This window comes from Carya illinoinensis, chromosome 4, assembly GCF_018687715.1.
Source record: "Carya illinoinensis cultivar Pawnee chromosome 4, C.illinoinensisPawnee_v1, whole genome shotgun sequence".
Classification (NCBI taxonomy): Eukaryota; Viridiplantae; Streptophyta; class Magnoliopsida; order Fagales; family Juglandaceae; genus Carya; species Carya illinoinensis.
In genome coordinates, this window is record NC_056755.1 from 1,095,048 (window position 1) to 1,122,989 (window position 27,942).

The 27,942-nt window shown below is 37.5% G+C and overlaps 4 protein-coding genes across 6 annotated transcripts; 2 read left to right on the top strand and 2 right to left on the bottom strand.

Moving 5' to 3' along the window:
• The first annotated feature begins 350 nt into the window (after positions 1–350).
• Positions 351–1,895, top strand: LOC122307387 (glucuronoxylan 4-O-methyltransferase 3-like). Its single transcript, XM_043120257.1, has one exon. It carries the CDS (start codon positions 810–812, stop codon positions 1,692–1,694), a length of 885 nt encoding a protein of 294 aa, XP_042976191.1. The 5' UTR covers positions 351–809; the 3' UTR covers positions 1,695–1,895.
• Positions 1,896–3,368: 1,473 nt separating this feature from the next.
• Positions 3,369–7,104, top strand: LOC122307595. 3 transcript variants are annotated; one of them, XM_043120558.1, is made up of 4 exons: positions 3,623–3,761; positions 4,997–5,117; positions 5,296–5,410; positions 6,175–6,799. In XM_043120558.1, exons 2-4 carry the CDS (start codon positions 5,115–5,117, stop codon positions 6,621–6,623), a joined length of 567 nt encoding a protein of 188 aa, XP_042976492.1. In that variant the 5' UTR covers positions 3,623–3,761; positions 4,997–5,114; the 3' UTR covers positions 6,624–6,799. The 3 variants fall into 3 exon arrangements, with proteins under 3 accessions (XP_042976491.1, XP_042976493.1, XP_042976492.1); XM_043120557.1 differs by lacking the exon at positions 4,997–5,117 and having other exon boundaries at positions 3,369–3,761; positions 6,175–6,638; XM_043120559.1 differs by lacking the exons at positions 4,997–5,117; positions 6,175–6,799 and adding an exon at positions 6,810–7,104 and having other exon boundaries at positions 3,381–3,761.
• Positions 7,105–7,998: 894 nt separating this feature from the next.
• Positions 7,999–10,583, bottom strand: LOC122307593 (GDSL esterase/lipase At1g71691-like). Its single transcript, XM_043120556.1, has 5 exons — positions 10,216–10,583; positions 9,579–9,700; positions 8,889–9,128; positions 8,558–8,807; positions 7,999–8,416 (listed from the first exon to the last, which is right to left on the bottom strand). Exons 1-5 carry the CDS (start codon positions 10,478–10,480, stop codon positions 8,181–8,183), a joined length of 1,113 nt encoding a protein of 370 aa, XP_042976490.1. The 5' UTR covers positions 10,481–10,583; the 3' UTR covers positions 7,999–8,180.
• Positions 10,584–25,892: 15,309 nt separating this feature from the next.
• LOC122307438 lies at positions 25,893–26,997 on the bottom strand. The gene is made up of 2 exons (XM_043120332.1): positions 26,839–26,997; positions 25,893–26,177 (listed from the first exon to the last, which is right to left on the bottom strand). The coding sequence occupies exons 1-2, from the start codon at positions 26,995–26,997 to the stop codon at positions 25,893–25,895; spliced, it is 444 nt and encodes a 147-aa protein (XP_042976266.1).
• Between the last annotated feature and the right edge of the window lie 945 nt (positions 26,998–27,942).

Below are 27,942 nucleotides of genomic sequence, written 5' to 3' on the forward strand. Positions count from 1 at the left end.
AGTCGATGACCCATTTGCTTCAAGAAACGGTTCTCCTTAGGATTAAGCCGATAAATTTTGAAGGTTTCATTATTAGGAGGCAATACTTTCACTTTCCAACAATTAAAGGCATAAAGTCATACCTACTCTATACCTTTTTCTTTATTTTTCCTTTAAACTCCACAACTGGATCTTTTTATGTTTCCTTGAAACCACCACATCGATACCTTTCAACCCATTATTTTGTACAAAGGATCAACCTCTCCAACTACATAAAATCTCCACATGGGCAAAAATGACTTAAATACTGCAAAAACACCTGTGGATCTACCAACCGTGCTATTATACCAGACGGATACCTTAGTGGCTTTCGTGTCTACATCATGCTAACTTCCTTGCTTCATCTCTACTAAATTTATTTAAAAAAAAAAAAAAATAGAAATCACGATTGCTTCTGCCTCTCCTCCTTTCCTTTCAAGTCACCCCCTTTCATAACCTCGGGTCTCAATGTCCTATCTTCATCAAAGTCTGGTTGGATCTCTGGCCTTGAACGTAACGATTTTCCTTGTGTCTTCCTATGTAGCTTACTAGCTCGTGTAACGTTTGTATTGGACCGACCTTTACACGAAACAGAAGTTAGATGCCAATAGTTCCATCTAGCTGATCTCCATTTTCTTTCCAACCAAACCAGAAACAAACAAACAATTCACAATTTCACAGTCTTCTCTCCCTCTAGCTCACCTTTTTCAATTTCAATTCAGACCAAAATCGAAGAATTCATTATACTCTCTCTCTCTTCCCCAGAACGAAATTTGAGACCATCAAGAACCATGAAGTCAAAATTTCAACTTTCCATTAACCTCAAGCTCATCCTCCTCTGCTTTTTCTTTCTCATCCTCCTCCTCTTGATAGTAAGATCAAGCATTTCACCTTCCCAGTCACCCATCCCAGAAATCCACCTCTCAAATTCAACAAACCCCACCCAAGGGCCAGAAACAGCAACATCTTCAGCATGCTCATCCCTCCTCACACCAACTTGCACCAAAACCCCACCCTCCCTGGCCAACGCTCTCATCCACTATGCAACGACCAACATCACCCCACAGCAAACCTTGAAGGAAATCTCAGTATCAGCAAGAGTCCTAGCAAAGAAATCCCCATGTAACTTCTTGGTCTTTGGCCTTGGCCACGACAGCCTCATGTGGACAGCACTCAACCACGGTGGTCGCACTGTTTTCCTGGAAGAAGACAAGGCCTGGATCGGGCAAATCCAACAACGTTTACCCACATTAGAGTCATACCACGTTGTATATGACACCAAGGTTCACCAGGCTGACGAGCTTATGAGGATTGGAATGGAAGAAGAATGCAAAGATGTGAGTGATCCAAGATTCTCCAAGTGCAAACTTGCCCTCAAGGGCTTTCCAAATGAGGTGTACGACATAGAGTGGGACTTGATAATGGTTGATGCGCCTACTGGGTATCATGAGGATGCACCGGGGAGGATGAGTGCCATTTACACTGCTGGGTTGATGGCTAGGAATAGAGAGGCGGGGGAGACGGATGTGTTTGTTCATGATGTAGATAGAGTTGTGGAGGAAAAGTTCTCTAGGACTTTTCTTTGTGAAGGGTACTTGAGCGAACAAGAAGGGAGGATAAGGCATTTCACCATTCCAAGTCATAGGGCTCGCCCGGGCAGACCCTTCTGCCCATAGAGATTTCAATACTCTTCTTCCTCATTTTTTCCCCCTTTTTTGGTTTCTTTTCGTTGCCTGTGTTTTTCATATAGTTCTTGTTTGCAGCTCATAGATATATTAATTACTTGGAGGGAATTGGAGCTGCGATTTTCGCTTCTCATATATTCTCTGTGAATGTTACTAATTGTCTCCACCGAATGAAGTTACATATTATTGAGATTTTCAGATTGTTTTATTTTTCTAGAGAATTAATTATTTATTTAGAAGATTAAACGGACCATAAGCATTACCAAAAAAACACAATGTGTGTGGGTTACCCTTGATATAACACAATCAATCTGGGTGAAAATGCGATCTCTTGGCGCAATTAATGTTGTAATTACGAGATATCTGTAGCTGTTAATGGATCAACATGATCAGTGGTATACACCTGAAAACTCCAAAGAGGAATGTCACCAGATAAATATAGAGTGGGATCATCCCAAATGCTAAAGCTACCACAGAAACCGATCTAAAGATCGTCAAAACAAAGAAAAACCTATCACATAAAATGTCAAAAAGCGTTCCCAACTAAAACGGTGTAACAAGGAGAAGCAGATAAAGCATCGCTTTTATGAACCTAATGCTCTCACGATGATCTGTAAGAAAGAAGGTAGATCATATATTTGATTAATTACTTGACAGTTCATGTGAAGACTTGTCAAAGCATATATATATATATATATATATATATATATTAATGTTTGCCATTATGTATAGACAATGATCATCCTAACAACCACACTACAGTCTGTTGTAGAACATTATTTACATTAATAAATTTAATATAGTGAAAAAGAAATCACAAAAGACATTGACAGAGGACTTAACAATGTTTAACATGCAAATGAAAAGCAGGTTTTTATGGTTGTTCCTTTTCGGGAAAGTCAGAACTCAGCTACTCCATTTGTTGTGTGCGTACGCCATGTTCATGGTGAAATGGGCAAGAAATTTGCCATGATTAAGGAGCTAGCTCGATCGCACATATAACCCCCTCTCCGTATGGCCGTCTTCCATATCCTGTATTTCCTTTGAAGCCTCCGTCTTTGTCAAGTTCTGAAAATATTTTTTCCGTCTGATGAAAAGCATATGCCCAAAATTATTCGATGACATGATTTTTTTAAAAACAAAAATGGTTCAAACAGTATAAATTATTAAAATATTAAAAACTTATACTTACAGTTATGGCTAAACAAGCGCACTGCAATCATTTTAAAAAAATAAAAAATAAATATTAGATTAATATAAAAATAAATTAATTTTTTAATAATAAATCTTATTATTTTTTAAAGAGATTATATAATATCTACACATTTCATAACTATATATAAAATTATATATCAAAACTTGGTACCAAAACTTTAACCAAATTACCAAAGGCCTAAGGCCTAATGGCACGAAGCCCCACCTCCAAAAGAGAGGTTTGGGCTTCAATCCCCTCCCCAAATCATTTTTAAAAGGGCTTTAGCCAAATTATTTTAATTTTTAAACGAGTGATTATTGATTTTTGTGAAGACAAATTTTAATCAGCTTATATGTAGCCAAAGCCCAGTAGCCTATAAAAAAATGTGGCCAGGCCTAGTAGTGGCCGAGAACGTTTGAATGGATCAAATAACCCAAAAAAATGCTGAACTGGAATAGGGTTAAACCCAGATAGTTGCATGGAAATTCTGACCCCCAACCAAGTAAACGAAACAGAAACCTTATCATCCACGGACAGCAAGAACTGTCTGCCTCTCTCTCTCTCTCGCTGTGAGACGCATGGTAAATTGTCTAATTGATTGTCTATGATAGTAAATTCGAGATACAGCAATGGGGAAGGCGAAGAGGGAGTTGATGTCGTCAGCGCCATGGAGGGTTGAAGAGGAGTCCACCGAGGAGTTTCGAGACGCGAAGCTCAAAGTTACGAAGCAGCCTGGAGCCGAACCGGTGATGCACGTCCCCCAAAAGAAGAAGGACAAGTCCAAACGCTACGACCACGAAGACGATAATTCCCTCGTCGAGATTGATCCACAGCTCCGCTACAGCTTTCAGCGTAACTACCAGGTGTCTCTCTCTCTCTCTCGTCAACAGTTGATATTTTGTTGGCTAAATTGTAGGTTAAATACAGGTTCTTGATTACTTGCGGTTCATAAAGAGAGTTCTTGATTACTTGCTTGAAATTTTGTAGCTTTGGTTACCCAATTCGTAGTTTATTGATTACTTGGCTGCTGCTGTTGAAAGTACGTATTTTCATTAGTCGTAGACCCTCCTTCGGAGTTTTTTTGTCATGGTAGTTCGTAATATTTAAATAGAATTGATTTATGCGTTAATTCATAGCTTATTTAAGTTTCTGTTCAAAGGTGATTTTTGGAATGTGAGCTCTGATACAAAGTTTCCATATTGATTCCCATATTCGACCAGTTGAACGATGTCAGCTCTATAATGTGACTCTAGGTTGAGTAACTTATTAGAACCTTAGTATTACCGCTCAATGCCAAACAGAGAACAAAATACCGGCACACAATTTCTAGCAGTGGATTAGAACTTTTACCTCGTCGGAGTTCCAAAAGATACTTGCAGAAAGAAGTTTCAAAGAGATGGACCATGGCAGGTCATGCTATGTCGAACTTTTTTGATACAAATTGGCAATATGTTCACTGGTGTTCCCATATCTAAATTTTTAGGAGTTGCCATTTCCAGCTCCCGTTGTTGCACAAAACATGACACACTAGTCCATGTCCACAAAATAAATAGCTCGCACTCGCAGAGTTGGTCTTCTAACATACTCCACATATTCCACTAGTCCATGCATGTACATCTTAAGAATAGACGTTGGAGAGAGCACTAGAGTGTTTAGAGCCATTTTGGTGGATTCCTTTCCTTCCTTGATTGTAAGTTACACAGGTACCCAGTGGGCTTACCAACTGCCTTTCGGCATTAATTTTGTCTCCATAAGAAATTTTGCTTAAAACAACTAAACGTGGACAGTGATCACTGGGAGTAAATCTGAATTCCTGATACTCACATCAATAGGGCCGATTACTTATAAAATAAGTATTCTGCCAGAAGAAAAAATAGCATAATATCGAAAATCAAATTGAATAATTGAAAAACAACACATTTTATGAATCCAGAACATGGGACGGACAAGGTTTGATAGTGAGCAGGATCATTTTGTGGATGACAGACGATTATAGCTTTCCAGATACTTGCTGCTTGAAGTATATATACAGACAGCTTTTTGTATGTGTTTTGATTGGTCGTTGATGAAACTTTTACTCCTACCTATCAAGGTGCAGCCTAGCTGGTGGTTATGGATTCAGATATTTTGTGTTCGACTCCACACTAGGAATTTCCTAGATTACTTGGTACACAGTTCTGGCAGGTGACACACAATGTATCCAGGTGTACTCCCCAATGGTGGGTTCAAAGGGCCCTACCTTTGTAGGTTCCACGTCATTGAAATTAATACTTATTATCTTTTGTTACATATTAAAAAAAATAACTCATTTATCTTTTGTATTTTTTTTCATTATATTTTTGCATCTGAATTTGTTCATACTTCAGTTTGAAGAGTAATAATCTTTTGTTTGTACAGTTTCTTCAACGGGTATTCAGTATTGACACCATTGTGAAACCTCTTCCACCTGCCATGGCCTATAATATTTCCCGCAACTTGAACTTCTTCACTCGCATTTTCACCCAATTCTTTGGTAAGTTAATTTCCTTGTGCATTTCTTGGTGGTGAGGATTAAGAATGTGGAAAATAGTACAATTTAATCGATACTATACAATACTTTCAACCTGTTAGTTCTAAGGATTCTCATTCTCAGCTACCCATAAAAAACGAATTCTCGTTCTTATCTATCATTTTCAGTGTTTCAGTGACTACAATGTACTATGTCTGTCCGTCCCCCCCGACCCCAAAAACCAAAAACTTCCCCCTTTTTTCTTCTGAGCTAATATTTTTCTTTCACAGAAGCTATTATGCTTGGAAGGTGGAAGTAGTATATTTCTCAGGAAGTTTCAATTCCCTAGAGTTCCAGAACTGTTTTAAGGACTAACAAACATAAATTCAGGGAGATGGTTCTCTCTCTCTCTCAAATAAATATATAATAGAAGGAATAGTAAATAAAAAGAAAAAAAATGGGGTAGATAGACCCTCAATATTTCCAATGAAGGTACCTTATCTGATCAAACTTCTAAGCTCAGAATTGGTTGAGGCTACACCCGAACCAAAAAATTTGATCCTTTAAATATAGTTAGCTCTGGTCTCATGATTGCATCCGAGTTCATTGAAAGACTGAAGGATTAGGTCTTGTGACCAAAGCCCGTCACTTTTCCCTTTCCAGTGTTTAAAATTTATAAGACTTTATAAGGCCTTGACAATCCAACAGCAACTTTCTTTCCGTGGAAGAATATATGGAAGGTGTTAGTAACTTAGTACCTTCTAAAGTTGCTTTCTTTATTTGGACAGCTGCTCAGGGGAAGATTTTAACGATTGATAACCTTAGAAAGCGAGGTATGGTTGTCATGGAGTGGTGCTATTTGTGCAAAAAGAGTAGGGAATCAATAGATCACCTGCTTTTACATTGTGAGGTGGCTGGGGAGTTATGGGCTGGAATACTTAGTAGAACCGGGCTAAATTGGGTTATGCCTAGGAGTGTGGAGGAGTTACTTGCACGCTGGAATAGACCACGCAACAGCGCTCAACTGGCAGCAGTATGGCGGATGATGCCCTTGTGCTTAATGTCGCGTTTATGGTCGGAAAGGAACGAGAGCTGCTTTAATGATAAGGAGCGTGGAGTGGGGGAAATCTGGAACTTTTTTGTATTCTCTTTGTTTCAATGGTTTTCTGCTATTGTTCTAAAGGGGGGAATGTTCATGAGTTTCTATTTTCTTTATAGTCCACTAGAATGTAACTAGGTGTCTCACTTTGTATACTTTCGGTGTACTTGGGCATTGCATAGTTTCTTCATATTCAATAAAGATTATTACTTATAAAAAAAAAAAAAAAAATTATAAGACTGCTAAAATTTATTTCTGCTATGTGCTATCTCAGTCTAACTAAATTTCGGTGCAATATAACTTATGAGAGTCGTTGCATTGCAGATCCAGAAGGTATTGAAAATGCCCAGAAATCACTTGGGATAGGACAGGAAGAGAAAGCTCGTCGAGTTAGATGAATGAGGAGTGGCATCGAGCAAGGCAGTGTGAATTTAGTTGAACTTATTTTATCTTTGACACTGTTCATTAAAGTTTAAATGTAATCTCTAAATTCCACGGGATCCCTACAGGGTCATAAAAATTCATGATTTTGCAAATAGATTTTGCGACATGAGCTACAAGGGTTTGAGTAAGTTCACCAGTTCGCTTTCATAATCAATGCTTGAGAGTGAATTCTCTATATGTTTATATGCTGTGATGAAATTTGGATGAGACCAAAAGCTCGTGTCATGTAGCAGAGCAGATGAGATGAGTGTAAGATTTAACTCTACGGAAACAGGTATACTCTTACTGGCTATTTATGCATTAATGCTTTCATGAACGAAGTTGGTTGACTATACTTTGAAATTTTGGAAATGATGAAGGTTCTTTGAAGTGATAGACAAGGGGTGCTGTGGAGTGTGGAGGAACAATGGGCAAATTACTTGTCTTCCGCTTCAACAATCATGTGAGGATCATAGAAAGTACCTGTTCTGGGATGCCTTTCATCCACCGAGGTGGCTAAGATCTAATTTCCCAAGAGTTCACACAGTTCGAAAACAGTCGTGTATATCCAATTAATATACAACAACTAGCAATGCTGGAGATGGAACATGCGTGCTACTCCTATATTGGTCCGGTGTCTTTCAGCATTTTCTGCTTTCTTTGGTAATTCCATAAATAAATAAAAATCCCATGGTTTTTAATTATAATCATGAGCTGAAAGTTGTTTAGTCCCTTGAATGAAATAAAAGTGAGACACATGCCCCATTAGGACGTAATGAGGCTCACATATCACACGAGCTTTGTTTGAATCCATTAACTAACGATGATGGATAATTAGTCTCTGTTCTAAAGATCAAATCAATCTCATGCGAGCTTGGACCATATTGTCTTCAAATTTCACAGTTGGAGAGATACAGTGGCTTGCTAATGCATGCCACAATGTGAACTGAGTGAAATATAACACAATGTGTGTGTGTGGGTGTGTGTGTGTTCAATTTGTGTAAACTCAAGTGGGATTTGTAATTTTTTTCAAATTATAGGCGTGACCATATACTAGATAATTCCAACGTAGCAAACATGAGAATGGACATCATAGAAATCAAAGTAGTTGCAATGATATCATAGCAGTACGTACACCCACAACATAGTTCTTTGACTTGTTTTAGCTAGTTACCACTCTCTCTGCTCAAATTTGCCGACGAAAATTGCTAAATATTTATATATAGATGCGTCTAGGATTAAGGATTGCAAGGCTATAAAGACACTAAATACTTAATTAATCTCATTATCCAGATTTGCAAGCTGCTCTATATTCATCGGATAAATAAAGGTTTGGTCTCCATTGAAAGCCTTCCTCGCCATGATGATGTTCACCTTTTCTGTTGGGTGAAATGCGTCCCAAAACACATACTGGTCTCGGTCTGAACATGGTGTTTGGAATGGAAGACATGTGATCTGACCTCTATTTCGCCCAATGCCACAGCACCCACGATTTACAACACTAAATCCTGGAAGTTAAAAATGAAATCATATTTGGAATTAAAAAGGAGCTCAAGATAATGAACCGAAAGGTGCAGTTTTTGCCTAGATCTTTCGTATTTGCGCAGTAGAATTAAGCTAGTCTTTGGGAGCAAGAGAATGATAATTACCATAAGTTCTAGCATTGGCGATGATGTCTTCAAACATACGTGCAGCGTCGATATAAGTGAATCGAACTCCTGGTAGATTGGCACTAAGGTTGTTGATCATTGTCTTCACGTTTGCATTAAAAGGTTGAACAAGAAGATTAACTTCTTCTGAGCAAGTTCCGTTTGGGCTTTGAGCCAAGATGCTCGGAATGCAACCCATTAAGCCAAGCCCTGCTAGAACAAATTTCCGGGCTCCAAGATTGTAAAGTTTCTGTTTTAAACGTCAAAACCACAAAATGAAAATCTGGATATACTTCCACGTAGAAAAAACAAAGGGTTGTAAAAATCTTACGGTGAGTTGTTGGGTGTACTGTGCGGCCAAGAAATCAGCATATTGTTGTGCATCGTACTGATTCCTGGTTGGGAAATTGGGCATCAGGTAATTGTTTAGGTAGTCATTACTGCCCATCCCAACGAAAAATATGCACCGTCCGATTGCCCGGGCAGCATCATCTGCACCTAGACGATCTGTTATCTGATCGAGCGTGCTCTGGAAGTTTCCGATCTGTGCATCGAACGGTATACGACCCACCTGATCAAATAATGAAAAAAAATATATTAGCTATTAATTAAATACTGAGATACACACATATATATATATATATGTATATATATTCATTTTTGATAATATTGCATGCATTAAATATTGTTGCTACTGCCGTTGAGTAGAAAATAGTAAAATATCTAATGGGGGGATGCGTGCATGCCACGATTAATTGTCCGGCAACAGTAAATTGCTGAAGCGCATTAATAATTTATAAGTGAAACGGCAGAGTCACATGTAGGTTTACAGTGTCATTCATGTTCATGATTTATGAATAGTTAGGAATCATGGTTTAGGAATAATCAAACTCAGTAAAATGTCCAAAAGAAGAAAGATCTACTACAGACAGCAAGACATATATGCATGCAATAATGCAAATGAACCATATGTATAATGTAGGGATGCAAATCATGAAAAATGGGAAAACATGGTGCATACAAAATTCCTTCCAGTGATATCGAGGATTCCGGCGGCCGCAGAGGCGTAGTTAACTCCATGAAGAACTTGTTCACCGGAAGCTTGAGAGTATGCAGGAATCAATGGTAGTCCAAGCAATTCAGCTGCAAATCATGCGTACAATTATACACCAATGTTACAATTAATGCGTATGAACTATGAAGTGACATAGTATATGAAAATTAGGTTTGGTAGCTATGTCGAAGATAGCAACTTTAACTGAGAAAGCTATTAATGAACCGTCGGACGTAAATTCTAACACATCATTTTCTTCGTAGAAAGATTGTTTAATTGACATAAAGTATTTCATGGTGGAATTTTTTCTCAGCATCGACGACGACAATCATGAATACCACTTCTACGTACGGTACGTTCTCTTGAGAGAGAGCAAAGAATTATTTTATAACGAGCAAGTTTATGATGACCACTTTGTTTGATCAATTACTTATGTACTCTTAAATTTGGATATATCCTTCTGATCTCTCTCAGGTTCTGCCCTCTGGTTAGTATGTCGATTTAGCTCCAATATTGCTACTTCGTCTTGACAAAAGAGAGGGCAGGGACACAAATGAAAAAGAGACCCGTTATAGATCAGAGAGAGAGAGATAGAGTTGAGTACCTATTTCATCGACCATGGTGTAGCCATTGGAGAAACGGCCGGTAGGACCGCCATTGAAATCAATGCCGTAAGGGAAATAGTTGGCCTTGGCAAAGGAAGGAAGGTTGTTATTGTTGCCATTGTCAATGAGGGAGTCTCCGAATATGAACATGGCAGGCACCATCTCTCTCCCACTTCCAACTTGGGCTGAAGCTGCATTGATCATCATGAACACCAAGATCAAAAACATCAGCAAGCTGGTAGATGACCTCAAATATTTAGCCATGAATGGCTATTTGTGGTCTGTGCCTCTGTGTATGTTTGTGTGTGACGGCGTATGTGAGAGAGAGAGTTTTGTTGTAAACCTTATGAAAGTCGAGTTTGAGACAGTGAATGGCCGGGAGGTTTTATAGGTAAATAGCCAAGGTAGGATCTCGCCATAGCTATTTAATTCATAGATGGTTTTCTCAAAAAAAAAAAAAAAATTCATAGATGGTGGTTGAAAGTAATAAATGCATTCATCTGTTCTCTCCATTGCAGTAATTTCACTAACTAAAGCAGCCAACAAATGCGTGCAGGGTATCTTTTACTTCTTCCCGTTTTGCTTGCTCTTTTCATCAATGTAATCTTTTTTATTATTTTTCAAAATTAATGCAATTTAATCGGGTTTTTAAATTCTTGATCATTAAATTCTACGTTAATTTTATCATAAGTATAGATATTGCAATAATAATGTAGTCAATATATATACTTGGTCGAGAGTTCAATGAAGTATTACTGTTGAATGAAGGTTGCATTGATTTCATTGTTATAGATGGTACAAACAAATAAAGCGGCCAATTTACAATTAATTCAGTGCAATGGTCGGTCACGTTAGTACTACTTGTCATATCACATAAGCTAGCTTACCACATTCAACTCGATCTCGATCGCACTTAGAAAATATCAACTTTTATTAATATTGGATGCATATATACATAATTTTCCAATTCAATTAAGTCGCGTTCACGTTAAAGAATATCGATCATTTGATCATTTTCAGACACTTCTTAAAACGGAGTTTAAAATTGAATCTGAATGCCTGCCAGTTAATGTTCCACCATCAAGAAAGTCAACACACGTAAAATTAATGAATTAGAAGCTGTGTTAATGGAAAGATAAGATATATAGATAGAAAATGGCAGTCAGTAGTCAGACATACATGGTCATAGTACCAGTGCCATAAAAATCAGATTACTCGGTGTTTTAGCCCTGGACGAAAGGTCGAGAGAGAGAGAGACAGTGAGAGAGAGGCCGATAAATTTCAACACAGCTCGTTTGCGCAAACCCCATGCATTAATTGCCCTCACGCAATTGACCATCAAACCTCCTATCCCTTGCCAGATCCTTTTGCTGTTCCCAAGAGAATTGGCCAGCGGGCTGCTTAATGGAAAATAATAATAACAATAATCATGGCCGCCTAGTCGTCATCGCCATGCACGCAGAACGGTCGGACACGTGCATGTGTGCCGCCCTGTGTAGGGGCATTGATCAGAGCTTTGCTAGCTATTAATTAAGCGGCCAGAAAAGTAAAATTATGAAAGTAATAAATTAAGGTGTAATTGTAAACAAATTATATGATCGATTAATTTTTCTACTTTTAGTAGTGGCAGCTGGCAGGTTTGAAAATAATAAAGAGAAATTAGGATAATACAACAACTCCTTTAAATAGTAAATAAATAATTAATGCAGATGACTTGTCATTCTATAATGAGTCAATAATAAATAAAATAAGAGCACTTGTTCAGGAGATAGAAGCACGTCAGTCTCATGTATTGATTGGACAGTACTCGTAATTTGGGATTGAAATTAATTTTTTACGACAGAAATGATTTGTGCAGTCGAAAATTGAAGTCGATGTATAATCATGAAGAAAAAAGTGAGTTAATATGGGACCTATATGAAAAAAAAAATTTATAACTTTTTTTTATTCATGTAAGTCCCCTATGAAAAAAAATTATAATTTTTTTTATTTATTCCGTACAGCCCTTTGGATCCCGACTGTGTTTTCTGACTGCATCTAGCAAAACCCTTTTTACAAACTAACTTTATTGGGTACTAAATTTGTCGCATCTACTCACGTTATATATTTTGTTTATAAAAATTTAAGAAACCTCATAACATTTACGCCAATTTAGAGAGTGAGAGAGAGGGAAGATCAGAGAGAAGGGGGGTGTCAAAGACTCAAAAGGCCTTGGTGCTCTGTCTTTGTCCATGAAAATGCTAGTAATTAATATGGTATGATGATCTTCTCTTGAGATTTATCACTGAAAGCATCTTACCGGCCAGAAGCTGCATGCGTTCTTAAATTCTTCTTCATTTTCTTTCTATTCTTCTTAAATGGCTACCCCCCATGCCAACCAATATTTTTGTTAAACATGAGCACAGTTTCTTCCCCGTTACGCTTTGAGATAACATGCATATGATAGCATATATATATATATACGTTAATCATACTGATGGACTCTGCTTTGAGCCTTTGGTCAAGAACCCAAAAAGGGGTACCCTCGTACGTGCTCGCTCTCTATTCATACTTCAACACTACATCGATCGTTAGCATTTCCATTTTCCACGACTTTGAACAAAACTACGTACATCTTGAGAATGCTGGATCCAAGAAACGAATAAGAAAATAGTTACTATGTCTCCCCAAATTTATTGTTCTAGTTGATCGTTTCGGTAATTTTTTTTATTTAATAATTAAAAAGGTGATTTTAAGTGTGATGTTGTATTTTTTTTTATTTAAAAAAATATTTAAATATATTAGTAAAATTTAAAATTTTAAAAAAATATTCAATATATGAAAGCGATAACAATTGCGGCGCAGAGTAGCACCGCTCAGTGAATAATATGCTTTAGAATCTTAAACCACCCACAAGTCTCGAGGGAGATCATAAGTAGCAGTACTAGCTAGGTTGGCATTTGGCAAAACATCATCAATCGACAAGATTTGTCCATGGGAATTGACTTTACACAACGTACGACGTTGGCTTACAGTCCTACACTAGTACAACATGATCAGTACGTACGTAAAATACCTCTGTATTTTTTTGAGCCAATGCTAGAATTAAAATATTTCATTTTTTTATTAATGTTAGTGGATATGGGGAATTAGTACTGGTAATTGGTGCAAAGTCAGTAATTGCAGCAGTGTTCTCTTCTATCTGCACAAACATTCAATTGCAATGTCAGCAGTTAGCTAGGCGAAGCTTCTTCTCGCATATAACAAAAAAAAAAAAAAAAGCATAAAATTCAGTTTTTAAACGATTGATAATTGGCATCAATACTTCATTACCTTATCAGCTTGGGGATATATATTTGTATCTTTCGGCTTCCTTTAAGATTAAAAGAGAAATTATATTATCGTACCGTGCATAAGGGAAGTATAATATTTTTAAAAAAAAATGAGTAAATAAGATATTTATATAAAAAAATTAATTTTTTAATAATAAAGTCAGTATTACGTGATACTTTCATATTCCATGATTATTTGTACGTATGAAGTATTACTCATTGAAATTTAAAAAAACTCTAATATGAGATTATAAATTTTTTTTTTTTGGAGGGCTATTCTCCATATTTATAAAATTATAAATAAAATTTAGAAAAATTTTGAAATTAAGAAAAAAAAAAGCTAGGGGTCCATGGCACCCCAAAGCCGAATTACGTGGGTCGGCCACTGATTAGTACATACCTTTGTTCGAACGTACATGTATTACAAATCCAAATCTGAAGATCCACCTCCAAACATATACCTACGAGCATGCTAATGGTAACTTGACTTCGTTGATATTTTGAAAGCGGGTTCGATCAATATGACCTTTTTCATTTTGCAAGAAATTATTAACAGTGTGCGCCTAGACAGCATAGTACTGTCTGGTACTGACGCTGTATAATTTCGCGCCAAATCCTTGGCTTAACCTCTTGAGTAATAATTTTATAAGATTGATGAGACCAACAATATTGATGACCCATTAGCTTATAGATCATTGATGACTTCGTGGGATTGAGATCAGTTTATGATTCAAGTCTTACTTGTAGGAATTGCCTTCAATTCTCACCGTCTAGACCCTTTTTATTTGGCTTTTAAACGGATTGGGTGCTACTAGCCATGGTCACGTCTTAGTAGGGATGCTATATTTGGTTGCCCCCTCCAACTTTTTTTTCCCGAGAAAAGAAAATATATTAATATGCCAGTCTCACTTGGAAGGCTCCAATCCGAATATAGTTCTAAATAAACTAATCGCAATTATATTAGACTTATTATCTTATATATTGTTCATAAACATGGCCATGATAAAACAAAACAGAACTTTGGATTTAATTGATTGTTAAGAAAAAATTAAAAGATATTCTCTAAGAACAGTAGTATTTATTCTAAAGCAAGGATAATATATTACTTTTATATAAATACATTTGAAGATGAAGGTTTTAATACCTCACGAGAGCCTTGCTTTGAAGTATTCGATCTCTACTTTCAGCATGTTAATTATTTCCTCTTTTGCATCCTAGACATGAAAGATATAATTAATGTCACAGCTAGATCATACATTAGTATAATTAATAAACAATAGAATAGTACTACTAAACTTGGGACATGAATATAATGATCTGGTAGATATACTACGAATTACCTAGTGATCAATATAATCTAATGTTATTTTAAAAATCATATTATAAAGAAACATCGACATACTAAAATTCTACGTCTCTTGATTAATTAAGTGATGATTGCAATAATATATTTTTTGTACTTAGACATAGATTATTAACAATATTTGTAAAACCACCACACTTATCTTGAGTGGTGTATTCCATTTATATAGACGTATAAAACATAATGGAGTTTGAATACAAAGAGATAAAGTAGGAAGGATAATTACATTGGAATAGGAAAGATAATTATAATGGAAAACATATCTCCTAAACTATATCTCCTACAATCAAGGAGGATTCTGTAAATCAATAGCTGATTTACTAGAATCCTCTACAGCCCCCCGCCAGCTAAGAGTGGGATTAACACAAACTCGAAGCTTGGATCGAAAGAAAACATAAAGATCCCGTGATACACTCTTGGTGAAGACGTCGGCCGGTTGTAAGTTGGATGGAATATGCTGGAGACGAAGAGAGCCAGCAACAACGAGTTCACAGAGAAAATGATAATCAAATTCGATGTGCTTGGCGCGCTTGTGAGACATGGGATTTGAGCTCAAAAAGATTGCACTCTTGTTGTCGCAAAGAAGAAGAGGCTTGTGAGTGAGAGTAACTCGAAGATCTCGGATGAGATGAGTGAAACATAAAACTTCAGCAGTAGTAAGAGCGAGAGCGCGGTACTCGGATTCGTAGCTTCAACGACAAACCGTGGGCTGTTTCTTAGCACTCCAAGAGGCAAGATTATTGCCAAGAAAAATCAAGTAGCCAGAGGTGGAACGTCTAGTGTCCGGGTAGCCAGCCCAATCGGCATCCGAGTATGCAACTAAGCCTATTGAAGGGGATGAAGTGAACTTGAGACCAAAATGAAGTGTGCCTTTTACATAGGGAAGAATTCGCTTGACTACCTCAAAGTGAACATCAGTAGGCGCATGAAGAAACTGGCTTACAGAGTTGACTAAATGGGCAAGATCAAGATGTGTAATCTTTAAGTATTGCAAAGCGCCAACTAGTGAACGGTAGAGGGTTGGATCCGTAAAGGGAGCACCTTCAGAAGAGAGTTGTCGAGAGACAATCATGGGAGTAGCAACTGGTTTGCTATCCAGCAGTTGAGCACGAGCCAAAACATTAGTAGCATATTTAACTTGGCTGAGGAAAATGCCATCCGGAATATAAGATGCCTCAAGGCCAAGAAAAAAGTTCAGTGCGCCTAATTCCTTGACAGGAAATTTAGAGTGCAGCTGGGAAATAAATTGGTTGATGAGAGTAGAGTTATTCCCAGTGAGAATGATGTCGTCAACGCAAAGGAAAAGATAAATAAGATCAATAAGATTATCATGCCGATTAAAGACAAATAAAAAAGTGTCCACGCAGCTGCAAAAAAAAACCAAGTTTTAGTAAAAATGAACTAAAATGTTGAAATCAAGCACAAGGTGCTTGTTTCAAGCTGTAGAGGGCCTTCTTTAATCTGCAAACATGAAGAGAATGGCGCGGATCAACATAACTCGGGGGCTGCTTCATATAGACAGTTTCATGAAGAATGCCATTGAGAAAGGCATTTTTTACGTCAAGTTGACGTAAGGGCCACTGTTGTGACACTACGAGGGAGAGAACAACACGAACCGTTGAGGCTTTGATCACAGGGCTGAAAATGTTTGTGTAATCAAGGCTGGGAAGTTGAGTGATGGGCCCCAAGGCGGACCAAGTCTTAAGGATCAATTACAAGATTAAGAGCCACGAAGATCAAGAGAGCAATGCAAGAATTGGTGCAATCCAATTGGGATCAAGCTAGCAAGAGCCCAACACTCATGACGGGCTTGAAAGAATGAGAACCAGTTTTGCTCCACTTGATCCAAGCTATAGAAGACACGACTTGGGCCTATTGTTATGGAAGGCCATGGATTTATTTATTTCATTAAAAGGGCTTAATTTATTAGTCAAATGAATTAATCAAGAATAATTGAGCTCCGGGGATGTCCAGCCCACACGTCTTATTTCTAATGAACTAGGGTTTGGGGAAGGCCTTGTATTTTGGCCAAGGGTTTATTTGGAAAGTTATAATTTTATGTCTTACTAGGGTTTCAGAAGTTACTGTAGCGCAACGTATGGCACTGTTCACGCTACAGTACCAGACGAATTGTTTACTTAGGGTTTTTGGGGATTGTCTATTTAAACCAATTGTAACCTCATTTGAGAGGCAGACTATATGGAATTGTGATTGAGAGTTGAGTGACCTCCTCTTGTTCTTCTTGAACTTCTGAACTTATTAAGGGTAAATCAAAACCTTTGTGGCGTTCTTCCTTTGTAATCTAGGTTCTTGAGACGGGTTCTTCAATGGGTCTAGATTTTGATATAATCTAGGTTCTTTGAACGGGTTCTCATTGGGTCTAGATTCTCCATCCATATACCTGAGTTTGGCTTTCTTGGGGTTGTTTTTCCAGTATTGTTGTTGGGTCTCAAAGCAAGTCTATTGGGGTTCACATCATTTGGTATCAGAGCAAGGTTTTCCAATCAGGTGTAATTCTATCTTTTATCTATTGCATCTTTAATTCTAAGGTTTCATTGTTCTAGGGTTGCAAAAAAAAAACAAAAAAAAAAAAAAAGTGCAGAAATTCGTTTTTCCTAGGGCTGCCAGATTACTCTATCATTTTGGTTTCATGTTTATCAACATTGGTTGGCTAAGTTGCTGGTTTGAGAGCTGCCAAAATTTACACCATATAGAGGTTGGAAATTTCTGGAGTTTCTTGCATCTTTAAGTTTGTCAATTCCTTGGAGTGTCGTTTCATTGATTCTCTTCTATTTCCTTGCCAATTTTTATGTGTTTGAATTCAGTTGTTTGATTGTTGCAATTGAATATTGCTGTTTTTGACTGAAATAGTGAGAAAAGAAAAGAAAGGAAAAGAAAAGAAAAGAAAGGAAAGGAAAAGAAAAGAAAAGAAAAGAAAAGAAAAGAAAGGAAAGGAAAAGAAAAAAAAAATCGAAAAAAAAAAATCCGAATTTTTATTTTATTTCAAAGGGGCTGCATATATCTTTATAGTTGGTGTATTGTCTTGTGAGTACTCTTTCCCTTGTAGCATTTCCTTGAGTCTTGTGTCATTTTATTCTTTCAGTGTTTTCTCTTGTTCTTGTTTCTTGGACTTAATTACTAGTTGGAATAAGACAAGGTTGTATTGTCTTGATTTAGTTCAATTAGTTCTGAAAGAACTTGAGTGGGAAAACTCTTGAGATAAAAGGCAAGAGAGTGTGAGATCATTATCAGAAAAAAAAGCCAATTAAGTGTGAAACACGAGTGGAGTGCCATTATTTGAGTGTAAACACGTAAGATAGAGAGCGTGATGTCTTTTTCCACTAACATTCTTTTTTGTGCAGCACATACAATGACTCATTAAAGTGACTCATAACCAAAAGGGATGTCAAATAATTCATTTGTGCTGCAAGCCATGCAACAACAATTTGAGCGGTTGAACATGGTATTGGGAGAAGTAAGGGATAGGATGGATCAACGAGGTGCAGTGATTAAAAATCTACAAAGTGGGAAAGATAGGAGGAGACATGAGCCTAGTATTGAGAATAAGTTTGATAAGAATGAAGAGTATGGCGAGTCCCTTGTTGTTAGGCGTGCTCCCAATACAGAATTTAAGATGGATGATATAGAGCAACAAAGAGAGAACATTTTTCATACTAGATGCCACATCAACAACAAGGTATGTAGTATGATAATTGATGGGGGAAGTTGTACTAATGTTGCTAGCACTACTTTAGTTGAGAAATTGAATTTACCTACCTTGAAACACCCTAGACCATACAAGTTGCAGTGGTTGAATGATTGTGGGGAAGTTAGGGTAAATAAGCAAGTGCTAGTTTCTTTTTCAATTGGGAAGTACAAAGATGAGGTGCTTTGTGATGTAGTGCCTATGCATGCTGGCCATATTTTGTTGGGGAGGCCGTGGCAGTGTGATAGGAGAGTGATCCATGATGGGTTTAGGAACATGTACAGTTTTGAAAATGATGAAAAAACAATCAAACTTGCTCCTTTAACTCCAACACAGGTCCATGAGGACCAACTCAAGTTGAAAAGTGAGGTTGATCAAAAAAGAAAGAGTAAAAGTGAGGTTGGGGAAGAAAGAAATAGTGAAACCCCAAGAAAAAGAGAGAATGAGTTGAAAAACAATTGTGAGGCTGAGAGTTCAAAAAAAGATGTTGAAAAAGGGATTGAAAGAAAGGAGAGTGTAAAGGAAAAAGAGAGTGAAAGAAATGAGGGTGATGTTAAAACCACAAGAAAAAAAGAGAGTGAAAAGAAAAATGAGAGCGAAGAAAGTGAGAGAAAAACAAAGAGAGAAGTGAGTTTTTATGCTAAGGCAAATTTTAATACTAACGGACTTAACAAATCTTTGCCTAGTGTTGTTATCTCTTTGTTGCAGGGATATGAGGTCATGATTCCTAGCGGTGTGTTTAGTGGATTGCCACCTATTGGAGAGATAGAGTAATATATTGATCTTGTGTCAGGTGTGACAATCCCTAGCCTGTAACAGCCCGCTAGAAATTCAATTGTGAAATTTCTGTTAACTTTAAGAACCTCGTGAAAACCCCATAAGTTTTCACGAATCCATTAATCATATAGGTTTTTGTCTAATTACATAGTTAGTGTTATTATTTACTATGGTATCATAAGTGTGTTTTTGATTATTGGAGATAGTTAGAAGTGTCAAAATGTATTATGGTTTGTGCCATTAGACTCGGAGGGTTATTTAAAGTCTTATGGCGCAATAACATTTTTTCATATTTTCGGTCAAAACGTATGTTTAAAACTGTAGATATTATTGGATAAAAAGAAATATCTTGAGGTAATTTTCATGAATATTATTGGGTAAAAATATTTTGAGTTGATTTTTATAGATATTATTAGATAAAATATTATGAGATAATCTTTTATAGATATTTTGGGTAGGAGAAAACTACACTCAACTCTCAACTCCAGCCTCATCTCTTCCATATCTCATCCATAATTATCTCCAGCCACCTCTCCCCACGAAATTATCTAATTACACCTTCCAATAAAAGATTATCAAACACTCTCTCTCGGACAGCTTTTAGGAGGTCTTTTGCACGCCCATTGCGAAGCTGTTGTAAGTGTTTTATCATAAAATCTCCTTCATATAAGTTGTTCCTTTTTTAGTCTAGTTTACATGGATATCTTATTTGCCCCATTTGAAGATCATTTGGTCAGTCAAATATTATATAAACTATAGAAAGGTCATTCTGGGAGATAAACTGGAGAATATGTTATAGTTTGGAGTTTTTGACCAAGCTAATGGATAGATATTGGTCCGAAATTTTTATGGAGTATTGTTAACATGTATATGTGACTATTGGTTGAGGATTTTTGCATGATTAAAGGTTTTGATGAAAGATTTACTTAGATTTAGAAACTTAGAAACTGGAAGAAGAAAAACAATTTCTGTTTTGAGAAAGTTTAACTCTTTGGTGGTCTAAACCTATTCTAATGACTTTAATAATTTTATTGGAGGATCCTAAGTATCTTATATACATGTTATATTATTATTTTGAAGATATTTGATGTTAGTTTCAAAGATATGAAATTTTATGCAAAGAGATATTCAAACAAGCCAAAGTGTGGATATTCTTGGCTAAATTTATGTTTTGGTTAATTTCTAACCATGTGATCTTGAATTAGAAGCTTATATATGTTTTAGGACATCGTTTTAAACCATGTGATGGTTTGGTTTGAAGATCATATATTTATAAGTCATAGATCAAGATATTTATCAAAACTAGTTGAGGAAAAAGTTTCTGTTTTTGGATTAAGTGTAAAACCAAAAACTCCAAATGTTATTTTGTGATTTTGGTGACTTTGGTTTGATGATTTAAAGCATGGTTGATGTTAGGATGATATTATGAATATGTTAGAAGTAAGATTTGATTTTTTGAAACTCTTGGAGATGTTTTGATTTAATGTCAAAACTTGTGATTCAAGTGCTTGGATCTTTTTACAAAAAAGTTTGGTGTTGATTATTAGCTTTTTCTAAATGGATGTTTTAAGTATGGTTTTGAACTTAGGATTGGAAGATGTTTGTTGCAAAATTTTGGTTTAAACATGAGTTTTGAAGTTGGAAGGAATTGCAACAAAAATAAAGGGAAATGGCCTATGGATGTTTCAACCATAGTGTGTTCTTCATAGTTGTGTTTTGTTTTAAATTTTTCTGAGTTGATATTTAAGTTTAGGATAAAATTTACATGAGGAATGTAAATTGTAGAATACATGGGGCCACAACAACTGTGGAGTATGTGGAGTATGTAGAATACATGGGGCCACAACAACTGTGGAGTATGTATTTACATGTACAATACATGGGGCCACAACAACTGTGGAGTATGTATTTTTCATGTTAATTCAAGTTTCAGAGCAAGTTCATGCTAAGTCAAGTTTCAGATCAAATTCATGTCAAGTCAAGTTTAGTTCATGATTCAATTTAAGCTATGTCAATTATGCTATGTTGTACGCTAAGTTATACTTTAATTACTTATGAATTTGATTATGCATTTATGCTTTTACTGTCATACATGCATCATTAGTCTGTATGGAAGTTTTTTGTTAACTTGCTGAGATTTGTAATCAAATCTCACTGTGGTAGTCCCAACTACCATTCCCCCCGAATGGTAGATCTTGTTACAGGACCTGAAGGAAGATCAGGAGCTGACCAACTAGATACAGTCGACTGAACGACGGTGCGTCGTTAAGGTTAATATAGTAGTTAAATTACTACTTGTACGATGGAGTTGCATCTCCAGTACTTTTAGATCATAACTATTTTGGAATAGTTCTGTGATCTTAGTTATTCAATGTATCTTTATATATGAAGTATGTTTTAAGTATTTGGGATATTTTAATTTGGTGCATAGTATTGCTAAAGAAAAAAATTATCCGCTGCGAATATTGCATAATGTTAGATGCATGTTAGGATTATTGCATCTTATATGTCATGAACGGGGGCAGGTAACCTTGTGTTGCATGTCTCGACGCTTCAAATGTCCGTCCAATCCCAAACGGAATTTGGGGGCGTCACATAACCGACCTTTATTTGAAGAGCATAAGTCCTTGACGCCCTTGAAGGGACAAGTTAGGTTGGATAGAATGCATGCCAAGTGGGTTCAATTCATTGAGACCTTTCCTCATGTGATTCAGTACACATATGGTAAGAGAAATCTTGTATTTGAAGCATTATCAAGAAGGTATGTCCTTGTCTTCATTTTGGATGCAAAGTTATTGAGATTTCAATATGATAAGAACTTGTTTGTTAATGATGATGGCTTGGCTAGTGTGTATGGAGTACGTAAGAAAGCATCGTTTTCTCAATTATATAGACTAGATTGGTACTTGTTTAGAGAGAAAAGACTTTGTGTGCCTACTAGTCTTATGCGTGAGTCGCTTGTGCATGGATGTGGTCTGTTGAGAAATTTTGACATAAAGAGGACTTTAGACGTGTTGCATGACCATTGGTGGGAGTACTACTTGCCATTCATTAAGTTTACAAATAGTTGGAGTGGTCACTTTGGTATAAAGAATATTTTAGACATAATGCATGAATATTGGTGGGAGTATTGTTTCCCATTCATTGAGTTTGCATATAGTTGGAGTGGTCACTTTGGTGTAAAGAAGAGTTTACGTGTATTACATGAAAACTTTTGGGAGTATGGTTTGCCATTCATTGAGATCGCATATAATTGGAATGGTCATTTTGGTGTAAGGAAGACTTTAAATGTGTTTCATGAACGTTTGTTGGAGTATCATTTTCCATTTATTGAATTGCTAAATGAACGTTTCTAGGAGTATCATTTTCCAATTATTGAATTGTTACATGAACGTTTGCGAGAGTATCATTTGTCATTTATAGAGTTTGCATATAATAGGATCATGCATAACGCTACTTCATATTGTCCTTTTGAAATTATTTATGGTTTTAATCCATTTATTTCTTTTGATTTAATGCATTTACCTGTTGATGACAGAAGTAGCTTGGATGGACATTTCCAAATTCTTGATAAAGTTAAAGATACTTCATATCTAGTGGATCTTCCAGGTAAGTATCATGTGTTTGCTATTTTCAATGTTATTGATGTTTTTCCCTTTGATCCAGGTGGAGATTCGAGGTCGAATCCTTTTGAGGAGAGGGGGAATGATGGGCCCCAAGGCGGACCAAGTCTTAAGGATCAATTACAAGATTAAGAGCCACGAAGATCAAGAGAGCAATGCAAGAATTGGTGCAATCCAATTGGGATCAAGCTAGCAAGAGCTCAACACTCATGACGGGCTTGAAAGAAGGAGAACCAGTTTTGCTCCACTTGATCCAAGCTATAGAAGACACGACTTGGGCCTATTGTTATGGAAGACCATGGATTTATTTATTTCATTAAAAGGGCTTAATTTATTAGTCAAATGAATTAATCAAGAATAATTGGGCTCCGGGGATGTCCAGCCCACACGTCTTATTTCTAATAAACTAGGGTTTGGGGAAGGCCTTGTATTTTGGCCAAGGGTTTATTTGGAAAGTTATAATTTTATGTCTTACTAGGGTTTCAGAAGTTACTGTAGCGCGGCGTATGGCACTGTTCACGCTACAGTACCAGACGAATTGTTTACTTAGGGTTTTTGGGGATTGTCTATTTAAACCAATTGTAACCTCATTTGAGAGGCAGACTATATGGAATTGTGATTGAGAGTTGAGTGACCTCCTCTTGTTCTTCTTGAACTTCTGAACTTATCAAGGGTAAATCAAAACCTTTGTGGCGTTCTTCCTTTGTAATCTAGGTTCTTGAGACGGGTTCTTCAATGGGTCTAGATTTTGATATAATCTAGGTTCTTTGAACGGGTTCTCATTGGGTCTAGATTCTCCATCCATATACCTGAGTTTGGCTTTCTTGAAGTTGTTTTTCCAGTATTGTTGTTGGGTCTCAAAGCAAGTCTATTGGGGTTCACATCATTGAGTGTAGCCCTTTGCAACAAGACATGCTTTGAAGCGTTCAATGGATCCATCGGAAAGAATTTAGTATGGAAAACCCATTTGGAGCCAACAATGTTAGTATTAGAGGGTCTCGGAACAAGATCCCAAGTATGATTTGATTGAAGCGCCTTCATCTCGTCATCCATGGCAGCAAGTAGGGGTGAAAACCGACCCCTTCGGCACGGTTTTTGGGCAGAACCGCCGCCAACCGATGAGGGGGAAAACGGTGGACGGACCGACTGTAACCAGTCGATGGGAGGGAGGACAACCGGCTGTATCGACTCCGGCGGTTCTCTAGCGGTTTACGGTCGGTTCTCGATTCCCCTCCGGCGGCATCGTTCATCTGAGAGAGTAGAGAGAGAGAGTTGCAGAGGAGAGAGAGAAAGGGTTACTGAAACGCAGAAACGGGGAAGAAGGAAGACGACGACTGTGTAATTTTGAAACGGCGCCATTTGGTTTAATACCAGACGACGCCGTTCTAATTTTTTTTCTCACCTTATAGACAAAACGACGCCGTTTGGTTTAATAACAAACGGCGTCGTTTAATCTGTGTGAGAGACAAACACCTAGGGTAAAACGACGCCGTTCCACTTAAACTTAAGTGGAACGGCGTCGTTTCATATTGAGAAAATTAAAAAAAAAAAAGAGTGTTATTACATCGGCCGGTTCAGCGGTTTGAGCTGGCCTCAAACCTCGACCGAACCGACGATAGGCGGTTTCTCTAAATCATTGCCGCCCGCCGATCGGTTCCTTGGCGGTTGCGGCCGGTCTGAGTCGGTCACGGGCGGTTCTTCGATTTCTTGTACACCCCTAGCAGCAAGCCAAGCTGGATTTTTGGCAGCTGATTTAAATCCCTTAGGCTTAGAAGTGGCAAGCAATGCATGAATCAAAGGAGAAGATTGCACAAAACTGAGATGAGCAGGATGCCGTGGCTTGAAAATTCCAGATTTGGAGTGAGTAATCATGGGATGAGAGCTAGAAGGAGCTAATGAAGTGGAGACTTGAAGTTGGTCCATTAGAGCTGCAAAAGAAGCTAAGTCCGTAGTAGACGCAGGTTTGGGTGCAACTGCATCTGAAGAAATCAGTGACTCTGTAGCAGAAGAAGAATTTTGCAAGGGCTCAACAGCAAAGTCATTTGCACAAAAATGACAAGGGGAAATAGCAGAGGCCTGCGTAAAGGTAGGAGAAGATGTGCGAAGAAAGGGTTCAATGGAGCAAGGCTCGAAAAAATTTGAGAAACCAATATCAGTAAGAGAAAGGGCACTGAAAGTATTTGAAAATGGGAAAAATTGCTCATCAAATCGAGCATGCCGTGTAATATACATGAGAGAAGTTGTAGTGTCAAAACAAGGAAGCCTTTATAGGAAGAACTATAACCAAGAAAAATACATGGTAAACTACGGGGAGAAAATTTGTAAGGTGCGTAATCACGTAAACATGGGTAAACCCGACAGCCAAAAGGGTGGAAATTCTCATAATTAGGAGACTTACCAGATAAAATTTCAAAAGGGGAAAGACCACCAAGAACGGGCATAGGCAGCCGGTTGATAATGTAGGTCACTGTGCTGAAAGCGTCAAGCCAATGCCGAGGGAGAACGTGAGAGTGAAAGAGGAGAGCAAGACCAGTTTTCATCACATGACGATGTTTGCGCTCAGCTCTACCATTTTGGGAAGGAGTGTACGGGCAAGACATTTGGTGATGGATACCAAATTGTCAAAGATGAGATTGGAATCGATTGCTGGTAAACTCGAAACAGGGGAGGAGGACCCAAGTGACTTCTGAAAAATCTCAAAAATTTTAGCTTTGGGAACCAAGTCTTTGAAAGCTGGTAAGGGGGTGAGAGACATCTGGGCAGTAGAAATATTTGCAAAGTCAGCGCCCAAGCCTTTGAGATACCAGTGAACTTTGTCTATATCATCAACCGAGTGACCCATGGCAGTGAGTTGATCACATAAAGCCTTAAATGAACGAGAGTAATCGGTGACACTTCACGTGCCCCTTTTGATGAGCTGCAAGTCATCTTTGATGTGAAGCTCACGGGTCTTTGAGATGTGGCTAAAAGAATTCTCCAAAGCAAGCCAGACATCACGAGCGTTGGTGAGGCCAAGAACTTTGGCCATAGCTTCTTCAGTCAACGAAGAGAAGAGAAGACTAAGAAGACGTTGATCTTGAAGGTGCCATTCCACAAATTTAGGATTCGATTGAGAAGAAGAATCAAAGACAAGAGTGGGTGTAGGCGCTGCAACAGAACCATCAACATGGCTGAGGAGATTCTGACATTGAAGAAGAGGGAGAAGTTGATTTCGCCAAAAAAAGTAATTTGTGGAGGAGAGTTTAATAGTAACCATGTGGATCGTGGTATTGAAGGAGAAGGAAGAATCGGCCATGAGGGGATCGGGGAGGTTAATCCAAAAAAGAGGCTGATACCATAACAATATTTGTAAAACTACCACACTTATCTTGAGTGGTGTATTCCATTTATATAGACGCATAAAACAGAATGGAGTTTGAATACAAAGAGATAAAGTAGGAAGGATAATTACAATGGAATAGGAAAGATAATTATAATGGAAAACATATCTCCTAAACTATATCTCCTACAATAAAGGAGGATTCCGTAAATCAAGAGCTGATTTACTAGAATCCTCTACAATTATAGAATACATCAACAATACTTACAATTTATTTTCAGTAAAAAAAAAAAATTTGCCTTTTATGTGAGAATTTTGTGTTTTAACTGAAAATATTTCAAAAGAAGACATCGATGGCCTGTGGTAAGGCCGTTCAGTTGAAGCGGATCGAGGCAGGTTACCTTCTGCAAGCGCCGAGTAGGGCTAGCTTCTTAAGAAGGTCAAGGAGCTTTCAGTGCTTGTGTGAAACAGAAATTGACCTCGTCAGTCGTCAGTCTCTCCTCGCGTTGAAAGATCTATGAACAGGCCAGGCCAATTTCTGCATCACACAGCACAGAAAGCTCCTTGGCCTTCTTAAGAAGCTAGCCCTACTTGGCGCCTGCAGAAGGTAACCTGCATGCAGCCTATGCACGGGATTCTCGATCCGCTTCAGCTGAAGTACCAGCCAATTACCACAGGCCATGGATATCTACCTTTGATTTTGGGAGCCTTTTCTGTTAATTTTTTTGAGGTCCGTTATTTTCTGCAGGTAACCTCCCACTAGTTTGAACTAGCTTCGAGGTTGTTGCAATTCTTGCCCTCTCCAAACTTTTCCGACAGTTGCCTGGCTTTATATACCTCCATATGAATTCTCATATTAATTCATATTTCATGGTTCCATTCTCCTGGCGAATGAATAATATTTGGTCTGCAGCTTTACTTTTACATATCACTAATATTTGTTTAATCTATTATAAGTTAGGTCACTCACTCCCTTACATATCACCAAGCTTTGTTCGTGTAGTACTCTCTCTCTCTCTCTCTCTCTCTCTCTCTCTCTCTCTCTCTCTCTCTCTCTCTCTCTCTCTCTCTCTCTCTCTCTCTCTCTCTCTCCACTCGCACACACACAGTACTCGCAGCTCCCACATATTTTGCTTCAAAGTTCACAAAAAAATCATATATATTTGCATCCGAATATATTCACAGCATTCATCGATCTAGTATAGGCCTTTTTCCAAAACAAAAACAAATCCAAGAATTAATTAGTTTGTCAAAGTATGAAATCTGAATTCAAGCGAGGGGAACAAATAAAAAATAAAAACATAGTGATTAGCATACAAATTACATTTGCAAGTCACTACAAGAAAATTGACCTGGTATTACTATTTATTTTCTGTAAAAATGATTATATTATGTTAAAACAGTCTCATTTTAACAAGATATAGTCATCTTTATAAGAAATTAGTGGCAATAATTATCTAATTTTCTTGTAGTGAGCGTGACCCATCGATTATGAGCCAATGAGCTGCACATACATGACGGATTTCTTGGCTTTTAGCACTACCTTTTCCAAATTTCTTGCCGCGCGTTGCCATTTGTTTTTGTGATGATCACAAACCTCGTTTATTAATTTTTTACTTTTCAAGCT

Bases quoted from the DNA above. Each gene is read 5' to 3' on its own strand.
- LOC122307387 (XM_043120257.1), top strand. From the start codon at position 810: ATGAAGTCAAAATTTCAACTTTCCATTAACCTCAAGCTCATCCTCCTC.
- LOC122307593 (XM_043120556.1), bottom strand. From the start codon at position 10,480: ATGGCTAAATATTTGAGGTCATCTACCAGCTTGCTGATGTTTTTGATC. The intron at 9,129-9,578 runs GTATGCACCATG...TTATTTGATCAG, and splicing joins ATATCACTGGAAGGAATTTT to GTGGGTCGTATACCGTTCGA. The intron at 8,417-8,557 runs GTAATTATCATT...TTTAACTTCCAG, and splicing joins CGCCAATGCTAGAACTTATG to GATTTAGTGTTGTAAATCGT.
- LOC122307595 (XM_043120557.1), top strand. From the start codon at position 3,528: ATGGGGAAGGCGAAGAGGGAGTTGATGTCGTCAGCGCCATGGAGGGTT. The intron at 3,762-5,295 runs GTGTCTCTCTCT...TTGTTTGTACAG, and splicing joins GCTTTCAGCGTAACTACCAG to TTTCTTCAACGGGTATTCAG. The intron at 5,411-6,174 runs GTAAGTTAATTT...TTATTTGGACAG, and splicing joins CATTTTCACCCAATTCTTTG to CTGCTCAGGGGAAGATTTTA.
- LOC122307438 (XM_043120332.1), bottom strand. From the start codon at position 26,997: ATGGCCTGTGGTAATTGGCTGGTACTTCAGCTGAAGCGGATCGAGAAT. The intron at 26,178-26,838 runs GTTCATAGATCT...CTTCAATGTCAG, and splicing joins TGCAGAAATTGGCCTGGCCT to AATCTCCTCAGCCATGTTGA.